This window comes from Thunnus thynnus, chromosome 6 (assembly GCF_963924715.1).
Source record: "Thunnus thynnus chromosome 6, fThuThy2.1, whole genome shotgun sequence".
In the NCBI taxonomy this organism is placed as follows: Eukaryota; Metazoa; Chordata; class Actinopteri; order Scombriformes; family Scombridae; genus Thunnus; species Thunnus thynnus.
In genome coordinates, this window is record NC_089522.1 from 34122907 (window position 1) to 34144402 (window position 21496).

The following is a 21496-nucleotide window of genomic DNA, read 5'->3' on the forward strand; positions in this document are numbered from 1 at the left end:
GAAGCCAAGAATGATTGTTGGAACTGTCTGTGTGTTTTGGTGAGATTACTATTTCTTTAGTTTTGGACACATGTGAATCTAAAACAGATCTGTCGCACCAGTCCACAGCTCTGGTGTTATGAGTTCATGTGATTGATCCAACTGACTGAGAAGAGACAGAATAACACTGTCGATAATTTTACAATATGATTGAAACTGATTCAGATATTCGACCATTTATAACCACTGTCTGAGTTCTGTTAGTAAGAAAACTGATAATCGATCTAATGCTCTATTTTCACTACACACTTTTCTTTTTTTGGAGAGCGCCATTTCTTCTTTATTTTTCTCTGTCTCACTCGTCTTTTTCTCTTTTTCTCCGTCTCACTCGTCTTGCCTCCAACTCTTCATCATCTGTCTGCACTGTTGAGTCGCAATGTTTCCTGACTGGAATGCACAAACTTGATTGGTTGAGTGGTATCACGTGGTATGGCTTAACTCGCATGCTATTGGTCTGTGCGTTTCCTCATCCACTAAACCACTACCATAAAGACGACAGAAGCTGCGCCAATTAAAATAGAAGCGCCCCGTCAGGTTTTAAATCATAACCCTCTGTCTGTAGGTCCAGTCCGTATGGGACAGCTTCTGGGTCCGTACCTGGACCGCGGTCCGCCAGTTAGTGACCTCTGATCTAAATGGAAATAAGATCTGAGCTTTTTTATTAGTGTGTGTGGCTGCATTGTATTAAAGACTGATGAAAAATCTACACAAAATAATGTTACATAATCAAAATCAGAGGAGATGAATGTGAACCTCTTTAGACAGGAAGTGACTGCTGCTCCAGCAGCAATACTGTAGGAAGGTCTGTCCACCATAGTGAGTCATTTTACAGCCAGTATGTGTCAAATTTAAAGGTGTCTGACTCTGGTGCCTCCTAGTGGTCGTAAAGACACTTAACACACACAGAGCTTTAACATTTGATTCAAATTGTTTTGAACGCTGCAGGTTGTTAATCTGAGCTGTACCTTTTCCTGTTTGACATCACATGTTGCTTCACATGTTTTCTGGCCTGTTATCATTATTTGTCACTTTGTAATGTGATATTTATGAGAAGCTTTTAATGAGGTTTATCAAAACTACTTTGAGTCGTTATGAAACTCTTCCTAAATTCACTTAAAGGACTCCGTTTCTTTGGCTGACAGTGTGGAGCTTCAGGAACCCAGTCTCTTTATTCAGAAAACCTCCTCTGATAATCTTAAATCATACAATTAATATGAGGTTTCACATCTCCATTTTCATGGTTGACGTGCTGATCGTCCACATTTGGCCAGTTTGTACTGTAACAAACCAGTTTAGACAACAGGAAGCAGAACCCTCATGCAGACACTCAGACAGGCTGGTTGAGTGAAAGACAGTTTTACTTTTAAATTCAATAAACAGACTTCTAGTTGACAATCTCAACTCAAGGCAGTGAAGCAGGAAGGCGGGTGACCACAGACACACAGCAGGTCAAACTGGATCAGCACAGCAGCTTTGCAACACAGAGGATCTGGAGAACTGATCATCATCAGCTGAATGAGTCGCATGTTTTACCTGCAAGACTCGTGTTTTAATGCTGTTGTTCATCGTTTGTGATGTGAAAACATCAGAGTAATAAAAAGCTTGTATCCTGGTATTAGTTCAGTTATAACATCCAAAAAAGCACCGCGGAGCGTCTCTCCTGCAGGCTGCTGACAGCGCTGCCAGCCGGAGAGTTGATCACACTGGACGGTAGAGGAGGAGACGCAGAGACGCTGGTACATGTCTGTTTCAACAGGAGTTGAATGACTTCACAACATTTAACAGCAGAGCTGAGAGCGTCAGAGCTCAGAGCAGAAACACAGTCGCTCTGCGTCGCTGCTGTCCTCCGCTTCCATCATCTCGCGCCGATTCATTTGGAAAGCGCAGTGCAGTCCAGCCAACAGAAATAAAGATAATATAAAAGATATGCGATATGACGATATACATCGTGTGACGAGAGAAAAATGTCTATCGTTTCATATTATGCTCTGTTGTTTAAATCGTTGTGACGCAAATCATGGCAATATTTTTCGTCATTTGGAGTCTGTCCATCTTTCACTAACCAAGACCACTCCTTCTAGAATATGGATTTAATGGTTTATTGGGAGTGTGATGGAAGGCAGGGTGAAAAGGAGGAAGGATAGTTAGAGGGATGGTTGGAGAGGGAAGGATGGATGGGGGAAGGGAGAGGGTCGGGGGTGTGAGGATGCGGGGGTGAGGGTCGAGGTCGTGGGATGCGGGATGAGGGGGTAAGGGTCGAATGGGATGAGGGTCAAGGGATGGGGAGAAAGAAGAGCAGGCGGGAAAGAGGGGAAGGAGGGAGTGGATAGGAGAGTGATAGATGAAAGGAGGAGAGGCGTCGACGTCGGGGAGGTAAGTGGGAACAGGGGGTTGAGACTCAGGGTGGGGGTGCTGTCTCGATGATCCGGCATCTGTACGAGGCCCCCAAAGAGACTTCAACCGGAGAGGCGAGAATGGGATTGCTTAATGTTATCCAGGTCGTGATGGATGTAAGTATGATAGGCGGGGGATGACCAACGGCCGAGGATTTTGATGATGTTGTCGGGAATGCCTTGTCTAGAGGCGGTGGAAGCGGCTCCGATGTGGAATGAGTGTCCTGAGAACTGGTCTGGGGGTATTCCGGATCTGGCGAGTACTGAGCGCATGTGGTGATGGAACCAAAAACGTGTTGCTACCCTTCCCGTTTCCGTGATGAACAGAGGGTCTTGAGGGGAAGCTCGGTTGGCTAGTCTTGTATTGATGTACTCGTGGATGGGTTCGTAAGGACTTATGTATGAATCTAGGCGGAAAAGGTAGATGGGTTGAGGTTGGCCCGACTGGTTGGTCTTGCTGCGTTTGAGGTAGTAGATGAGTGTATCTGAAGAGTGGAAAGAGATGTCGGACAATGTGGCGTGTAGTGCTGGATCAAAGGAGTAGGAAGGAGCTGTGATTTCTGAGCAGCGTAGGAAGCCAAAAAAGGATAGTAAAAACATGGACTCTAGGGTTTTGTCTATGTGAGGAGACAAGTAGCCCGTGCGGAGTGTGTGAATGCATCGGACCAGAAGGTCCGACGTGAGGGGTGAACGTTTTGGTGCGGGGTGCGGTTCCGCCTTGCGGAGACCTTTGATCAGCATATTAATATGAGAGTGGGACAAGGCTGGGCATGGTGCTCCGGAAATCAATTTGACAAAGAAATTGATTCCGCTGAGGTAGGTCTGTATGGTGGAAGACTTGATCTTGAGTTGAGTGTGGGAGAATGTAATGAAGCAGGAGAGGTTAAGAATGTCCAGTGAAGGGAACGGGAGTCCGTGGGAGACATGAAAGGCTTTAAAGGAATTCCAGCCGGTGAGGTACGAAGATAGTGTTCGAGGGGCGACGCTGTTGATGATGTGGTCCCGTGAAATGGTGACCAGTTGTTCCAGTTGCGGGTTCAGTTGTAGATTGTGGCTGAAAACGGTGGGACTGGAGTTGGAAAAGGGTTGGAGGCTGGAGCTAGTTGTCTGAATTTCTGAAACAGGAAACGAGAGAGTGAATCAGCGATTGCGTTTTTGTGGCCTGGAATGTGGAGTGCTCGGATAATGAACTGGTGCTGGGCTGAAACCAATGTGAGCTTGCGCACGAACTGCATGATGTCCAGATTGTGTGACCGGCCTTTGTTGAGGATGTCGACGACGGCACTGTTGTCAGAGTGGATGGCGATGGTCTTTTTGGACCATTCATGCCCCCAAAGGATGGCAGCAATGATAATCGGGTACATTTCCGAAATGGTGGAGGAAGGGGCCAGGGAAGAGAAGTCGGGTGGCCATTCGGCAGAGAACCATCTGCCGCCGTAGTAACCGCCAAAGCCGACTGAAGGGGCGGCGTCGGTGTATAGCTGGATGTCATTGGCGTCTGTGACGTGGTCGTCGTAAAAGAAGGAGATGCCGTTCCAGGAAGAGAGGAACTGGTGCCACATTTTTAGTTCCATCTTGCACGCGCTGTCTAGCGTGACGTGGTCGTGGATGGATGGGACGGCGGTGGCTATGGAGAGAGGGTGTGACAAGAAGGATCGGCCCTGAGGGATGATGCAGGTGGCGTAGTTGAAAAGGCCCAGCAGAGAGAGTAATTGACGTTTGGTGCATGTGTTGGCTATGAGAAAGTTTTGAATGAGTAGAGAAATGCGGTGGAGTTTCTCAGTAGGCAGAGATGCTTGGAGTGTAATGGAGTTGAGGGTGATGCCGAGGAATTCCAAGGATGTGCTTGGGCCTTCTGTTTTCTCTGGAGATAGGGGAACGCCAAGATCAGTGAATGCGGAAATCATTGTGGCGAGACCGTATGACGGGGGCGAAGACGGTGGCGTGACCGTGAGGAAGTCATCAAGTAGGTGGATGATGTATGGGAGTTTATAATTAATTTTTTTTTTTTTTTTTTTTTTTTTTTTTTGGGCTGCTCTTAGACGCACGGCAAAATAGTGTGCGCCCTTCCAGGAGACCCTGAAGAGGTGCCAGTAGTCGGGGTGGATGGGGAGGACTTTGAAGGCACTTGTGATGTCCGCCCTGACTACAGCTGTTGCTTTGTCGGGTTGTGTGGGCATGTGGCTCTGGCGTGGGCTCCCCCGCAGAATGAACAAGTGTGGAGGAATTTGCAGCTGGAGGAGCTGCAGCCGAGGTCATTGAAGTTATTGCAGATCATCCGTCCTCCCTGGTAGAGGACAGGTCTCCCTCTCCTGTCCGTGCCTTTGGGGAGGGGGCTGAGGATGGACGGGTGATCTAAGGCGGGTTTGGGGGTGATGGATGGTGGGGGAGCTGCCGATAGCAAGTGGTATGGCATGGCTGGACTTCGTTTGTCTGTTACGGAGGCGTGGGGCAGGGGGGCGGAGAGGGTGCATGCTGCGGCGGGATGGGAAGGGGCGCCACACGTTTCGCAGTGCAGAGAAGCGCGGGCTGCGAAAACTCGGCAGTATAGCTCGTGGTCCAGTGTTCCCCAGTACGTGCCCTGGTTGAACTGTTGGAGGCGACCAGCGGCTTGGGAGGCGAAGAGGATATGATAGGTATAGAAACCGTTGCCGCCGAAACGCAAGGCCAGGTCGAGAATTAATGACAAGTAATCATCGAGCTCGGACCTGCGGTCGGGGAAGGCTGAACAAATTATGTCCCTATACAGAGAGAAAGCAAAAGCGAACTCGGCGACTGTGAGGTCCTTGGAGCGAGCAGGAAGTGGCTGTTTAAGTTCCAAGGGGCCGAATGAGGTGAGCAGTTCCCTGGGGATGTGAGGATTGATTGATGTAGGGTGAATGAGTTGAGCGAGATCAATGTAATTACCGGTTAGGATCTGCTGCCTGAGAGTGGGAGACACAGGGGAGGGCTGGGCGGATGCTGGGAGGCGCACTGGTGGCTGGGCGGTGGCCAGGGTGTAGCTGCTGGAAGGAGGTGCGAGAGCCGGGAAAAGGCCGAGGCTGGCCGTGTGTGAGGCGGTTGGATAAGGAGGTGCAGGTGCTGTAGTACAGGTAATGCTAGAGTGCGGGTGGTGGGGAGGAGGCAGGGAGGATGAAAAGAAGAAAGGGGGGGAAAAGGTTGGGTATAACTCGTGGAGCTGTTGGGGCCCGCTGTTGTTTGTGCTGTCTGACCGGCTGCCGAGGTTGGTGCGGGTGGAGGAGCGGCTGAGATGGCCGGGAGGGAAGGGGCAGCAGAGATAGGTGCCAGAGAGTAGGAAGGGATGCTGGGGTGGTGGGATGTATATGCGTGGGATGTAAGTGCGGCTGAAGAGAAAGTAGGAGGAGGAAATGGCTGTGGAGCAGAGAGAGCCTGCATAGGGTTAGAGACGGACTGTACTGGAGAGGCTGAGGTTGCTGAGGAGGAGGGTGTGCGTCTGGCGGAGCGACGAGCCGTGACGTCACGGACGTCGTCGCGCGCGCGACGCCAGGAACCCGGAAGACCGTGGGAAGATGGACGGGAGAGAGTGGTGTCCTGCAGGGAATTCGTGTATAATTGAAACAGTCTTGCCTTATTGTCGGTGCGGTGGAAGGGAATGTTATTTTGGCTGAGGAAATGCTTTAAGCGAGCGACGGTCCACTCGGACATGTTTGGGGCCGAGGAGCGGTCGGTACGCTGGTGGCGAGGAGAGCGCTGCGCGCGGTGGCTGCTCCTCTTGGGCGGGCTCAGGGATCTCGAGTGAGGCTGGAGTGAGCTTCGGGAATGAGTAGCTTCCTTCGGACGCCGAGTACGGGACCTTCCCCTGGAGCCGCTGGGGATCGAGGACTCGACGATACAGTCGTCGACGGAGGATGAGGGCCGAGAGGCCGGGATGAGATGAAACCGAGGAGCGCAGGCGAGGCTGCCGGAAAGATCGGACGCCGGGGGACTCCGGGACTTCGAACAAGTCCTCGTCCGAGGCGTTGAGGAGCAGTTCGAGGTCCATGATGTGAGTAAGAAGTTTTTTAAGTTTATGCTGGTGTGTCGCAGGGTGCTTGCAAGCTGAGACGAAGGGAAGAGGAGCGGATATGGTGTGTTTAAATACCCTGTGGTGCGGAAATGAGTTGCGTACAAGGCGTGGTCTTTGGTTCCCGAACTTTGTTTATAAGTCTATAAACTTCATTTTGTGCAGATTACATTGATTAATTGCTCTTCTTGGCTTTATACTCGCAAAGCTTTTATTGCAATGACAGTAACATAATGAGTTTAGTTGTTGTCAACTCTTCACCGCTGTCTGTCTCTTCTGCTGAGCTGCACATATGCGGAGGGCTGAGCCCCGCCCGCGCTGAGGAAGAGGAGAGAAGCAGCGAGACGGCAACCAGAAATGACGGCAAAACGCAATAGAGACTGTATTTATTGATGTTATTTACCAAATGTATGTGCACTCTTTTAATTTCAGCTCAGTGTGTGAGAGTCTCTGCTACAGCTGCAGGGTTGAGCGGAGGTGTGTGTCGGTGTGGGTGTGTTTGTGATTTAGAGTAACCGCTGTGAAACAATCAGAAAATAATGTTTTATTGATCTGATTCACCGGCTTTCTCACTACCAGCCCTCCCTCTCTTCATTCATTCTCTGGCACACTTGACCACAGCTGCTCTCTCTCTCTCTCTCTAGTCTTTTTTTAAATGAGTCAGGAAGCCAACAGAAAAGTCTAACTTAACTTTTCATGTTATCAAAGAAGAGAAATGTCCTCCCCTCGTCCTAGAAACGTCTTTGTCCTCCCTCATGACAGAGTTTACAGCTCTAATCAGTTTGACCTCCGCCAGCATGCTGTAAAAGCACATACGGAGGCGGCTTTATGCCGACCATCTATTTATACATTGAATTAAAATGTGTTATGTCGGGATAGGGATCGTTATCAGGATATGAGATCTTGGTCATATCGCCCAGCCCTACCTGACAGTGCTGTCACCCACATGGAAAAAAACATTCTCAAGGGAACACCTGTCCTTGAGAGCATTGTGAACATAACTGAAGTAGACAAAGTGCAAAGATTTATAATATGAAAATGAACAAGCAAAATATACATGTTAAAGATCAGTTCTCTAACTGGTTTAGAGTCTTGTAACCACAATTGCTTGTCAAACAATGTATGCAAGACTGAACTGACAGTATGCAAGTTATTCATATTCTACCCTCTACACATCTTAACCAGTTATAGGCAAGTTGAATTTGCTCAACTGAACTGACCCGGATGTTTGTGGGCAGGATTGGATGCAGTAACAGTCAAACAGAGATCATTTGAGCTTACATTGCCCTCTGGTGGTCAAGTAATGAACATGTTTTAGGAAGGCTGTCAAATAAGGTAGGAACACATATGATGCAAACTGAGAGCCAGAGAAATCATTACAAAACTATAGTAGTACAGTAGTAGCAACGTTATTAGTAGTTATAATAGTGTTAAAGCAGAGGGATAAACATCCATTATGCAAATATAACAAGTATAAAGTAACTATATTGGTGGCACATTGAATACTGCACATTAATTAAAAGTTTCTTTGTAAATATGTTAGATCCCTGGCTGCCTGTAGATTTAATGGGAGGTACATGCCAAAGGAAAAAAAACAAAAAACATTATATGGTAGCATTCATTCATACGTATGCCGAGTTTAGAGTTTCAATAATGGAATGAATAAAGGAGGAGAAAGTAAATGAAAGAAAATAGCAACAGCAATAGTGAAACACTGATGATAGTGTATGGCATGTCCAGATAATCATAGTCCATAAAACAATGGAGGTGTGGATTATAGTAGAAGGTCTCAAACTCAAAATGATATACCAGTCTGTGATGCCACCAGTCTGGGAGTGGACGATAGGGTGACGTTAACGTTATGATAATCCCATATTCAAATCAGTTATAGGACATTACTACTTATAAGACCAGGTATATTATTGAAATGAATACAACTGCTACAAACCTGACTTGTGTTGTAGTAAACCTGAGTCTGTATAAACAGGTGCATTTGTTGTCACTGAGCCTCCATGCCAGAAGCTTGGAGAGTGTGTGCTGTAGGGACGTCAATCAGGTACATTTTTCCAAGACATTTTAAAAGATACTGGGACAGAGTGTTTAAAGTTATAACGGTTTAAGTTATAAAAGTGTCTATTGTTTTATCAAATAACATGTCTTCTCAAGGCAGTTATTGGTCAGTGTGTCTCTACTTTGGTGTAAATGAGGTCATGACCAAGTGTGCAGAGTTGGAGGAAGAGATACAATGCATGATAGTCCACACTGGACTAGATGGAGTGTGCCTCCATCCATGGGTCCTGCAGGCTGCGTACAACAGCTACAGGCAGGACTATGGTGAACTGGAGGCACAACAACATCTATAAACATGTCCGGGTGGTAATATCATCATGTGTGGTGCTGAGAATAAGGCAGAAGTTTCCTGATCCATCCCATGACTACACTGGTTTTCATTATCCACAAATATAGTTTCAATAGGACAATAAAGTGGTTCACTTGTGAAAATGTTTATGGAACATTTTCTGTCTCATTACCTTCTAAAAATGCCTTGGCAAAATGAATAAAAGAAAAGGTTAGTTACATTATGAATAATTCATAAAATAGTTAATTGCCTATTCTGTATAGCTGTAGTAATGTATGCAATAGCTTATATTTTGTTTCAGAATGAATGCTCATGCAGATACTGAATGTTTGTATACTTTTATTTTATAACACTACTTTTCTAACTTTCAGGGCCAAAGATTAACATCTTCAACATGAACCAGTTTTACCAAAATAAACAATATAAGAACAACTATAGGATCTAAGTAAAAAGAAAAAAGGCCCAGTGTTTCATCAAATTCATGTTAAATAGAGCAGGTCTAGACCGTAGTCTTTAATTTACAGAGACCCAACATCCCTCCATGAGCTGCACTTGGTGACAGCAGCAAGTAAAAAGTCCCTTTAATGGGAAGAAACCTTAAGCAGAACTGGACTCTAGGTGGACGCCATCTGCCTCGACCTGTTGGGTTGAGAGAAAGAGGGACAGAGAGAGACACTGTTGTTGTTGTCTTTTAGAAATAAAACTGTATTAGTGTAATGTATTTCCTCATTAGCTACCTAGCATTTATACCAGCCTCTTGTCTATTGTGCTTGTAATCATGTTCCAACCCTCTGAGCTGATTATCTGCCTGTCTGTCTGCTCCCAGTCTGGATTTTGTTTCAGAAGGATGATTCCACTTTTTCAGCAAGATAATTCTTCAGTATTTGTGCTGCTGACACGTTTGAACTGAACCTGCTCTGGAGCGTACGTCACCATGGTGACCGAGGCTCGTCAAAGGTTAGGACGGTTGCGTAAAACTGGAAGATTGACACCCATTAGCTGATCTTTCTTCATGATACAGACCCCTGAGCTGTTACTAATGAATGATTTGAATCTAGTGAAGTTTGACCATGTTCTGTTTATGGAAACAGCCTGTGAAACGCTGCTGAATGTGCTGCTGATGTTTATCTGATGATCTTAAAACACAGAGTGAAGCCACCGTGGTTTGGATATGTGTTATCAGTGTATAAAATACTAACGAAAGGAAGCTAAAACACTATTTTAAGACTACATGTCTTCAACTGATCTGAATCGTTTTCTCAACATCAAATCAACATTAAGTTAAAACTGACTGAAACTGTGAACATTCACTTTACCTTTAACTTTACTTCCTTTAGCTTAAAATAAAAGAGTTATGATTTAAACCTGACATCAGTCAAATTCATTTTAGAGTTTCATCACAGTTACAGAGTCAAAGCAGCTTCATCATGAAACTGCTGATGTATAAAACAGATAGCGAGAGTGAGAGGAAGAAAACATTTAATTAGTTCAGCTTAACAAAACATGAACCATCCATCATGAATAGTTGTTGCTCATTAATGTGTTTGATATTAGAAAGTATGAAATATTCACTAAATGTTTATATGGTGCTCATAGATCCTAAATGGAGCTGGTTAAAGTAAAGTGTCCTTATCTTCAGTCAGAGTTGAAATGATAATTTATTATTTTATTACTCTGAAATATTATATTATTAATTATTATATATCATTATATAAGAGCCTTCACAGCAGTTTTGATCATGAATCTAAATCAGGTTTGATATAAACTATGTAATACAGAATGAGGCCCACCTCTCACGTTGACAACCTCTGGTCTGGAGGATGAAGTGCTGCTGATTGTAAATCACTCCCTGCTGACTGGTAGTTTCCCCCTGCCACTGAAAACTGATAGTAACCTGGATCCTTTAGTGCTAAATGAGTTCAGGCCAATTTCAAATCTTTCTTTAAGTAAAATTCTTGAGAAATTAGTATTTAAACAGCTAAATGATTACATACATTTCAGCTGTATATTTGAGAAGTTATAATCTGGCTTTCATCCTCACCACACAGCACTGAGACAGCACTAGTTAATGATTTAAATGACCTGAGAATGAACATGGATGACAAGAAACTTTCAGTATTAGTTCTTTTAGACTGAAGCACTGCTTTTGATACAGTTGATCATGAAATCCTTATTAACAGTCTACAGAAGTGTGTTGGCCTCTCTGGCTCAGTTTTAGATTGGTTTAGGACTCATCTGTCCAGCTGAGACTGTTTTGAACTGCCTTTTAAAACTGCCTTTTATCCCCATATTGTTCAAGTGAAACTGTTTCTCTCCCAGGCAGATACTGAGAGACTTATCTAAGCTTTTATCACTCGCTGGCTTGATTACTGCAATGCTCTCGTTTCTGGTCTACCTAAGAAAGTTATAAATAAACTGCAGATCATTCAGATTGCAGCAGCATGTGTACTGACTAAGACCTGAAGGAGAGCACACATCTCACCCGTCCTAAAGTCCCTTCATTGGTTGTCAGTTTTAGAATCAATTCTAAGATCCTTTTATTGGTGTTGAAATCATTCAGTGACAGTGTTGTAGTACTCGAGTCCAGGACTCAGACTTGAACTCGAGCATTGACTGCATTCGGACTCGGAAGTTGAAGGCGAGGACTTGAACTTGTTAATTGATAAAGAAGTAATATATATCTGATTTTTGGCTGTCAAATATTCCGCACATAGCCACACTATGGTTCACGTCACGCACACAGCAGCAGCTGCAGCACAGACAGCAACAACCACACATGTCGTTGGTATGGAAGTTCTTTAGCGTGAGTAAAGAAGACACAAAGCTCGCAATTTGTAATACCTTTAAGTCCGAAAAAAAATGAAAGAAAGAAAGAAAGAAAGAAAGAAAGAAAATCAGAATCGGCCAAGAAAATTGCAAGTAGTGCATCATGAATATGTTTAATATAGACCTTTTTTATCTGTATGTCAGCTCTTTGACTGAGCCAGAGTGGAGCACCGGAGCCCATCCTGGAACTCCACTCAGACTCAACCTTGATGACTCGACCTCGAACACTGAGGACTCGAGACTTAGTGACTCGATTAAAACACTGCTCAGTGGACTAGCGCCTGAATACTGTACTTGTCAGACATGTATGCTTCCTCTAGATCACTCATGTTGCAGAGAGAGAGAGAGGAGTGTTAACTTAAAGCATCGTCAGCTTCCTGATTGATCAGACAGACATATAGAGGCAGTTCTCTGACAGTTTGATGATTTTCTGCATCAGGATCAAACTCAGAATGAATATCCACCATGTTCTGTTCTTCTGCTTCTTATCAGGTGAGGACTGATTACCTGACTGTGTCTGTAAAGCTGCAGCACAAACTGCTTCTGGACATTCATTGTGTTCATTTTAACAAATGTCAGATTTGTATCACACAAGTTTTCATGTTGCTGTCATGTTAATTAGTTTTCCTGTCGTTCTCTAAATTATTCTGTTACTAATTACAACATCGCTATAATCTAATCTTGTAATTTAACTAAACTAAATGTAATTTAACAAAACATATTGATTGATTGATTGATTGATTGACTTTATAGTCCACCTCGGTGGAAATTTGTCTTTGGCTTCTCCCACAATAAAGCAAAAGTACATACACTACACATAGCACTGAATATTTGATGCTCATTAATGTGTTTGATATTAGAAAGTATGAAAGAAAAACATTGAAAAACAGACGTTACACAGAGACACTGTGACTACAACTGCAGCTACAAGTAGAACAACAGCAACTGCTGTAGTCAGTGAAAACTTTGCTAATGGATGCCTCTGTATCATCTCTGCTTCTCTGTGAACTGATGGATTAGCCCTCATTAATCTGCAGTCTGTTTACAGTAAGTCTACAATACACAAAGTATTGATCACCAGTATTCACTGTTCATCTTTCCAACAGCACTGCAGGATGGAAACACTGGACTCGTCAATGCAATAAACCTTTTTGCTGGAGCTGAAGGAGGAAGTGGTTCATGGAGTTGCTACTTGACTTCATCTGGAAGCACCAAGTTCTTCTGTAAAGGAGAATGTAAAGAAGAAGACATTCTCATTAAAACAGATGATGTCACAGCTCAGAGTGACAGATACAGCATCAGATATAAAGACGGATCTTCTGGAAGAAGAACTGTGACTGTGACCATCACACAGCTGACCAAGTCAGACTCAGGACGGTACAGATATGGTTTGGGTGGATCTTCAGTCCCAGATGTTTACTGTGATTTTGACGTCATAGTTACAGATGGTGAGTTTCTACTGAAAGTCATAAAACCTGATATATTTACTATGTTCATCCCATTTAATGATTCTGAAGCTTAAGAATAAATGAAGTCAGATAGAATCTAATTAAATTGTTGAGGAATGTGAGACGTTTATGATATATTGACTCAGTGTATCAATGTTGGATGAAATCATTACTCCAGCAGTCAGACTGGTTGAACTGGGCAGCTCCCAGTGTGACTCTGTGGATCTGTGTAAATGTGAAGCAGGAAATATTGTGATCAGACTGCAGCATCTTACAGGAAGTACAGACAGTAACTGTTGATTGTTCATCTTTTCAGCTGCAACGTTGGGTCAAAACACCAGTTTCTCCCGTGCAGTAACTGTGGGAGGAAATGTCACACAAGGATGCCTCAATACTGTCTATGGAAGCAGGAAGTTCTTCTGTAAGGATGAATGTAAAAAAGAAGAAGACATCCTGGTTGAAACAGAAGAGAACAGAGCTCAGAATGGCAGATACAGCATTGAATATAGAGAAAGATCTGTACATGGACTGTATGTGATCATCACACAGCTGAAGAAGTCAGACACAGGACGGTACAGGTGTGGTTACGGCAGAGCTTCGTCTCCAGATTCATCCTACACGTTCTCGATCTTTGTTGTAGATGGTGAGTTTTATATTTCATTTTCTGTTCAATGAATATCAATTGTTAAATCATTAAAATTATGAAAACTTGTTTTGTTTTAATTTAAAATGAAAAAAAGAATTTTGAATACAAAAATTAGAGAGTGGATGGAAATGACATGACAGAGACAAATATCTCTTTTTTCGGGTTACAGTCAGAAGTTGATTTGTGACAACAAGAGGAGTGCTGAGGTTGGCAGAGTCATACTAGTTGTCCAACCTGGGACCTTTTCTATATTTCTATTAACATTAGGTAACATAGAGAAGAACGGTTCCTCAGGTTCCTTAATGTTCAAGACATCATACTCTAAAATGTTTCTAAAGATGAAACTCATTTGTAGAGTCACAAAGTAATCTGATGTCAAATGTGTTGCCTTTATAATGTTAGTTTTTAAATTTACAACAATCAGTTTGTACGATTTTTAAAAACCTTTTCAGACATTTGTGCTTTTATGTTTAATGTCAGAAAACCAACCTGTGGATGTTATTTTCTTACTCTTCTGTAATCAAAAATCAAATAACACGACTTAATAATAATAGAACAAATTCACTTAAAATAATCTTAATCATTTACTTCATTAACATATTTAATGCTGCATTTTTCTTGTGTATGTGATGGATGCTGTCAATATGATCTTTCTGTCTAGAGCAGCATCTCATTTCTCTGCATTATTGATTCAGTATCTGATTGTTTCAATGTGTTTTCATTGATCACAGCTCCAACCACTTCAAAACCAAACCGGACTCTCCGACCTTTTCCAACATCAGTCCCATCAGCCTCCACACCAACAACAACACAGAGTTTAATCTCCAGTTCAGGAAGCTTCACACCTTCATCATCTTTCCCTGAAACCACAGAGCAGTTTACAGGTACAGGACAGTTCATGTCTGTCCATCTGTCCATCACTGTCTCTCTGCAACAAAACGTCCTCTTAAAACAGTCAAATTCAGCATAACAACGTTGTCTAATAAGAATAACAAGATGGTCCAACATGTGTTTCAGCACATAAGACAATTCAGCACCTAGAAGAAAACATTTCACATTCAATTTTACAATAAATTTCCTTGTTATCTTCACGTCTAATGTTTAAACACATCCTATGTTTCTAATGATGTAAGATAATTATTAACATGTGGTGTCAGCACATGACAAGTCAAGAAACATTCAGACCAAAGACTGAGATGTTTTTTCAACAGGAAGATCTCATTTTTGATAAAGGTTCCCTGTGTAGTTTTCTTGTAAACAAGGTTATATTTATATTCAGTGTTACTCACCAAAACATGCTGAGTGTATCCTTTAGGTCCAACATAAGTGTTGAATATGTTTCCTCAATCATAAAATATTTGTAAAGCTGATTATATTAAGTATTTTAAATCTTGCATTGCTTGCAGTCTTCTTCTCTCCTGCTTTTGTTGGTGCATTGCTGTGTTTCTGGGCAGGTTCCTGCATCCTGTAGATCAGTGGGATGATGTGAAACCACTGGCAGGATTGTGTATCACGTGAACCACGTGTGTACAACGTAGATCCACATGTAAAAACAAGCTACTTGTGGTCAAAAACTCCACAGGGAACCTTTAAGCTTCTAATACAAGACAAAAGATCCCAGACTTTTAGACTACTACATGTCTCTCTCTCTCTTCCTTTATAGCCGTCTCTGAGGTCTCTTGCCCAGGTTACTTCTGGCCTCTGGTTGTATGTGTGCCTGTGATTGTTGTGCTGTTGGCTGTTGTTCTGCTGCTCCTCTACAAACTGAAGAAGAGGAGGAACTCTAGTTTGAACACTAGAGGAACCTCAGACAGCAGAAACATGGAGGTGACTTCCTTTAACTCTGTATGTCTCATGTCAACTCTTACTGTTGGCATTTATACATTTTATTTTTGCAGTTAGGAATAAACAATCTCATGTCTGCAACTACTTCACTAATATGAACAAAACTATAATTAAATAAAATCATAATTATTGTTAATAGACCTCTGGCCTGTCCAGTTGTTATCACTAAAATATCAGCAAACAATTGAAAAACACAATATCTGGGCTGTTACCGTGGTTACTGCTATATTTTAGGTTTGATGTCAATCTTGTTTTATTTTCAGTTATGTGTCAGCTATGAGAACTGTCCTCCAGTCTCCTCGTGTGAAGACAACATCTACCAGAGCCTGGATCCATACAGCAGGGATCCGGACCAAACCTACTCTGCACTCACAGCAAACAAATGATGATGTTTGGATTTGGATCTGGATTCTGTACTGTGCAGGTTAACATGTGCTGCAAGATTCCAGTTTGTTCTACTTCATTTCTTCTTTTTGTTTAATCAGCAGATATTATCTATAAACATGCTATTTTTCACCTCTATGCTGATGATACACAACTGATCATGTTTCTTCTTACTTGCTTATTCTGAAATGTTCATTCTGTCTTCATAAATGTAGATGTTGTTTGATATTGTTCTTCTACACTTTGAGCTAACTCTGTCTCCTAGAAATTACATTCATATTCAACTCAATTGCATATTACAGTGCATTCAGAAAGTATTCAGACTCTACTTTTATCACATTTTGTGATGTTGCAGCCTGATGCTAAAATCATTTAACCCTCCTATTGTGTTAGGGTCAAATTTAACTAATTTTCATACTTAGATGTGTGAAACATACTTTTAATTTTTCTGATCAAAACAAGGCTTCATCACATCTTCTACAATGGCCTACTGATTACATTTTATGTTGTTAATTAATGTATTTAAATTCCAAAAATGTTGATACTGAACATATGGGTGAAATGTTCAGAGACAACGTACCTGGTTGTTGTTTTTTCCACCAAAATATCTGATGTTGCAGTAAAATATCAGCTGGTAGAAACTCCAGCAGTATGAAAGTGTTTGTTTATTTTACAATATGATTGAAACTGATTCAGATATTCGACCATTTATAACCACTGTCTGAGTTCTGTTAGTGAGAAAACTGATAATCAATCTGATGAGTTGATGATTTAAATGGAAATAAGATTTGAGCTTTTTTTATTAGTATGTGTGGCTGCATTGTATTAAAGACTGATGAAAAATCTACACAAAATAATCTTACATATGTGCTTGTTTGTTCTAAATGTTCATGTAGAGAGTTCAAAATAAATAACTTTGCATCATCAACACCTCTCCCAGACTCATCTTTCATTACTAGTGATGTTAACGTTATAGTTATTTAGGATTTCAGGTGCACTGGTCTTCAGAATTGGAATGATGTTAGAATTCTTCCAGAGATCAGGAACAACCTCAGAGTCTAAAGAGAACTGAAATATCTTTGAAACACATCACTCAGTTCATCAGCACAGTAATTCCACCATCATTTCATTTGTTATTATATTATATTATTATAGTGCTATTTGTCACTGAAATTCATCCTACCTCATTAAGAGAGGTCCTAAAAACTCTCCTACCAAAACCTGGAAAACCTGGAAAACCAAATACCAGATGATGATCAGGGGTGTGAACCTGGGTCTCTGCTGTCACAGTCCTGCATCTTGTAGCCCCCCATCCACCCCGACCTCCTCCCTCCCACTGCAGAGACACATAGAAATGTAGCTTCATTCATTACTGTGAACATCATCCAGGCAGAGATTATGTTTGATAAGACAACATCACTGTGAAACAGTTTAGTCGTATATGAAGGTAATTTCTAGAATCCACAAGTCTGATTTTCTGGGGGGAAAAAAAACTTCCTTCTGTTTGTTTTACATGCAGGAGATATAAAACACATTCCTGATGGTATCAGGTTAAAGTAGTCATAGAGGACATCATGTGTGGGGTTGCTGATAATCTTCTCTGCTTTGTTGAGGACTTGTTCAGTATTAAGATGTAACAGGGATCTTTGTGTTTTGCGAATAATTTTAGAGCTGAAGTTAACAACATGTTGCAATGGGTTGATAATAATCGATCTAATGCTCTATTTTCGCTATACACTTTTCTTTTTTTGGAGAGCGCCATTTCTTCTTTATTTTTCTCTCCCTTTCTCCGTCTCACTCGTCTTTTTCTCCCTTTCTCCGTCTCACTCGTCTTTTTCTCTCTTTCTCCGTCTCACTCGTCTTGCCTCCAACTCTCCATCATCTGTCTGCACTGTGGAGTCGCAATGTTTCCTCATTGGAATGCACAAACTTGATTGGCTGAGTGGTATCACGTGTTATGGCTTAACTCGCATGCTATTGGTCTGTGCGTTTCCTCATCCACTAAACCACTACCGTAAAGACGACAGAAGCTGCGCCAATTAAAATAGAAGCGCCCCGTCAGGTTTTAAATCATAACCCTCTGTCTTGGCTGTAGGTCCGGGTCCGTATGGGACAGCTTCTGGGTCCGTACCTGGACCGCGGTCCGCCAGTTAGTGACCTCTGATCTAAATGGAAATAAGATCTGAGCTTTTTTATTAGCGTGTGTGGCTGCATTGTATTAAAGACTGATGAAAAATCTACACAAAATAATGTTACATAATCAAAATCAGAGGAGATGAATGTGAACCTCTTTAGACAGGAAGTGACTGCTGCTCCAGCAACAATATTGTAGGAAGGTCTGTCCACCATAGTGAGTCATTTTACAGCCAGTATGTGTCAAATTTAAAAGTGCTTGACTCTGGTGCCTCCTAGTGGTCGTAAAGACACTTAACACACAGAGAGCTTTAACATTTGATTCAAATTGTTTTGAACGCTGCAGTTTCTTAATCTGAGCTGCTCATCTTTGTACCTTTTCCTGTTTGACATCACATGTTGCTTCACATGTTTTCTGGCCTGTAATCATTATTTGTCACTTTATAATGTGATATTTATGAGAAGCTTTTAATGAGGTTTATCAAAACTACTTTACTGAGTTGTTATGAAACTCTTCCTAAATTCACTTAAAGGACTCAGTTTCTTTGGCTGACAGTGTGGAGCTTCAGGAACCCAGTCTCTTTATTCAGAAAACCTCCTCTGATAATCTTAAATCATACAATTAATATGAGGTTTCACATCTCCATTTTCATGGTTGACGTGCTGATCGTCCACATTCGGCCAGTTTGTACTGTAACAAACCAGTTTAGACAACAGTAAGCAGAACCCTCATGCAGACACTCAGACAGGCTGGTTGAGTGAAAGACAGTTTTACTTTTAAATTCAATAAACAGACTTCTTGTTGACAATCTCAACTCAAGGCAGTGAAGCAGGAAGGCGGGTGACCACAGACACACAGCAGGTCAAACTGGATCAGCACAGCAGCTTTGCAACACAGAGGATCTGCAGAACTGATCATCATCAGCTGCATGAGTCGCATGTTTTACCTGCAAGACTCGTGTTTTAATGCTGTTGTTGAAAACATCAGAGAAATAAAAAGCTTGTATCCTGGTATTAGTTGAGTTATAACATCCAAAAGCACCGCGGAGCGTCTCTCCTGCAGGCTGCTGACAGCGCTGCCAGCCGGAGAGTTGATCACACTGGACGGTAGAGGAGGAGACGCAGAGACGCTGGTACATGTCTGTTTCAACAGGAGTTGAATGACTTCACAACATTTAACAGCAGAGCTGAGAGCGTCAGAGCTCAGAGCAGAAACACAGTCGCTCTGCGTCGCTGCTGTCCTCCGCTTCCATCATCTCGCGCCGATTCATTTGGAAAGCGCAGTGCAGTCCAGCCAACAGAAATAAAAATAATATAAAATATATGCGATATGACGATATACATCGTGTGACGAGAGAAAAATGTCTATCGTTTCATATTATGCTCTGTTGTTTATATCGTTGTGACGCAAATCATGACAATATTTTTCGTCATTTGGAGTCTGTCCATCTTTTGTGCAGATTACATTGATCGGCCCCAAACATGTCCGAGTGGACCGTCGCTCGCTTAAAGCATTTCCTCAGCCAAAATAACATTCCCTTCCACCGCACCGACAATAAGGCAAGACTGTTTCAATTATACACGAATTCCCTGCAGGACACCACTCTCTCCCGTCCATCTTCCCACGGTCTTCCGGGTTCCTGGCGTCGCGCGCGCGACGACGTCCGTGACGTCACGGCTCGTCGCTCCGCCAGACGCACACCCTCCTCCTCAGCAACCTCAGCCTCTCCAGTACAGTCCGTCTCTAACCCTATGCAGGCTCTCTCTGCTCCACAGCCATTTCCTCCTCCTACTTTCTCTTCAGCCGCACTTACATCCCACACATATACATCCCACCACCCCAGCATCCCTTCCTACTCTCTGGCACCTATCTCTGCTGCCCCTTCCCTCCCGGCCATCTCAGCCGCTCCTCCACCCGCACCAACCTCGGCAGCCGGTCAGACAGCACAAACAACAGCGGGCCCCAACAGCTCCACGAGTTATACCCAACCTTTTCCCCCCCTTTCTTCTTTTCATCCTCCCTGCCTCCTCCCCACCACCCGCACTCTAGCATTACCTGTACTACAGCACCTGCACCTCCTTATCCAACCGCCTCACACACGGCCAGCCTCGGCCTTTTCCCGGCTCTCGCACCTCCTTCCAGCAGCTACACCCTGGCCACCGCCCAGCCACCAGTGCGCCTCCCAGCATCCGCCCAGCCCTCCCCTGTGTCTCCCACCCTCAGGCAGCAGATCCTAACCGGTAATTTATTGATGTTATTTACCAAATGTATGTGCACTCTTTTAATTTCAGCTCAGTGTGTGAGAGTCTCTGCTACAGCTGCAGGGTTGAGCGGAGGTGTGTGTCGGTGTGGGTGTGTTTGTGATTTAGAGTAACCGCTGTGAAACAATCAGAAAATAATGTTTTATTGATCTGATTCACCGGCTTTCTCACTACCAGCCCTCCCTCTCTTCATTCATTCTCTAGCTCACTTGACCACAGCTGCTCTCTCTCTCTGTCTTTTTCTCTCGCCTTTTTTTAAATGAGTCAGGAAGCCAACAGAAAAGTCTAACTTAACTTTTCATGTTATCAAAGAAGAGAAATGTCCTCCCCTCGTCCTAGTAACGTCTTTGTCCTCCCTCATGACAGAGTTTACAGCTCTAATCAGTCTGACCTCCGCCAGCATGCTGTAAAAGCACATACGGAGGCGGCTTTATGCCGACCATCTATTTATACATTGAATTAAAATGTGTTATGTCGGGATAGGGATCGTTATCAGGATATGAGATCTTGGTCATATCGCCCAGCCCTACCTGACAGTGCTGTCACCCACATGGAAAAAAACATTCTCAAGGGAACACCTGTCCTTGAGAGCACTGTGAACATAGCTGAAGTAGACAAAGTGCAAAGATTTATGATATGAAAATGAACAAGCAAAATATACATGTTAAAGATCAGTTCTCTAACTGGTTTAGAGTCTTGTAACCATAATTGCTTGTCAAACAATGTATGCAAGACTGAACTGATATTCTACCCCCTACACATCTTTACCAGTTATAGGCAAGTTGAATTTGCTCAACTGAATTGACCCGGATGTTTGTGGGCAGGATTGGATGCAGTAACAGTCAGAGATCATTTGAGCTTACATTGCCCTCTGGTGGTCAAGTAATGAACATGTTTTAGGAAGGCTGTCAAATAAGGTAGGAACACATATGATGCAAACTGAGAGCCAGAGAAATCATTACAAAACTATAGTAGTACAGTAGTAGCAACGTTATTAGTAGTTATAATAGTGTTAAAGCAGAGGGATAAATATCCATTATGCAAATAAAAAGTATAAAGTACTGTTGTGTCGAATTGTTGCAGAAAAATGTATCAGAGCAAAAAAAACCTCTCTCTTAATAAAAAGGGAGTCAGAGG

The 21496-nt window shown here is 42.9% G+C and overlaps 1 protein-coding gene across 1 annotated transcript in view; it reads left to right on the forward strand.

Annotated features, from left to right (window-relative positions):
• LOC137185288 (polymeric immunoglobulin receptor-like) overlaps positions 1-14705 on the forward strand; it is an 80548-nt gene extending 65843 nt beyond the window's left edge. Inside the window, exons 3-4 of the mRNA XM_067593634.1 lie at positions 13406-13732; positions 14467-14705. Coding sequence (XP_067449735.1) covers positions 13406-13732; positions 14467-14705 — 566 coding nt within the window. The remainder of the gene's footprint in view (positions 1-13405; positions 13733-14466) is intronic.
• Positions 14706-21496: the final 6791 nt, after the last annotated feature.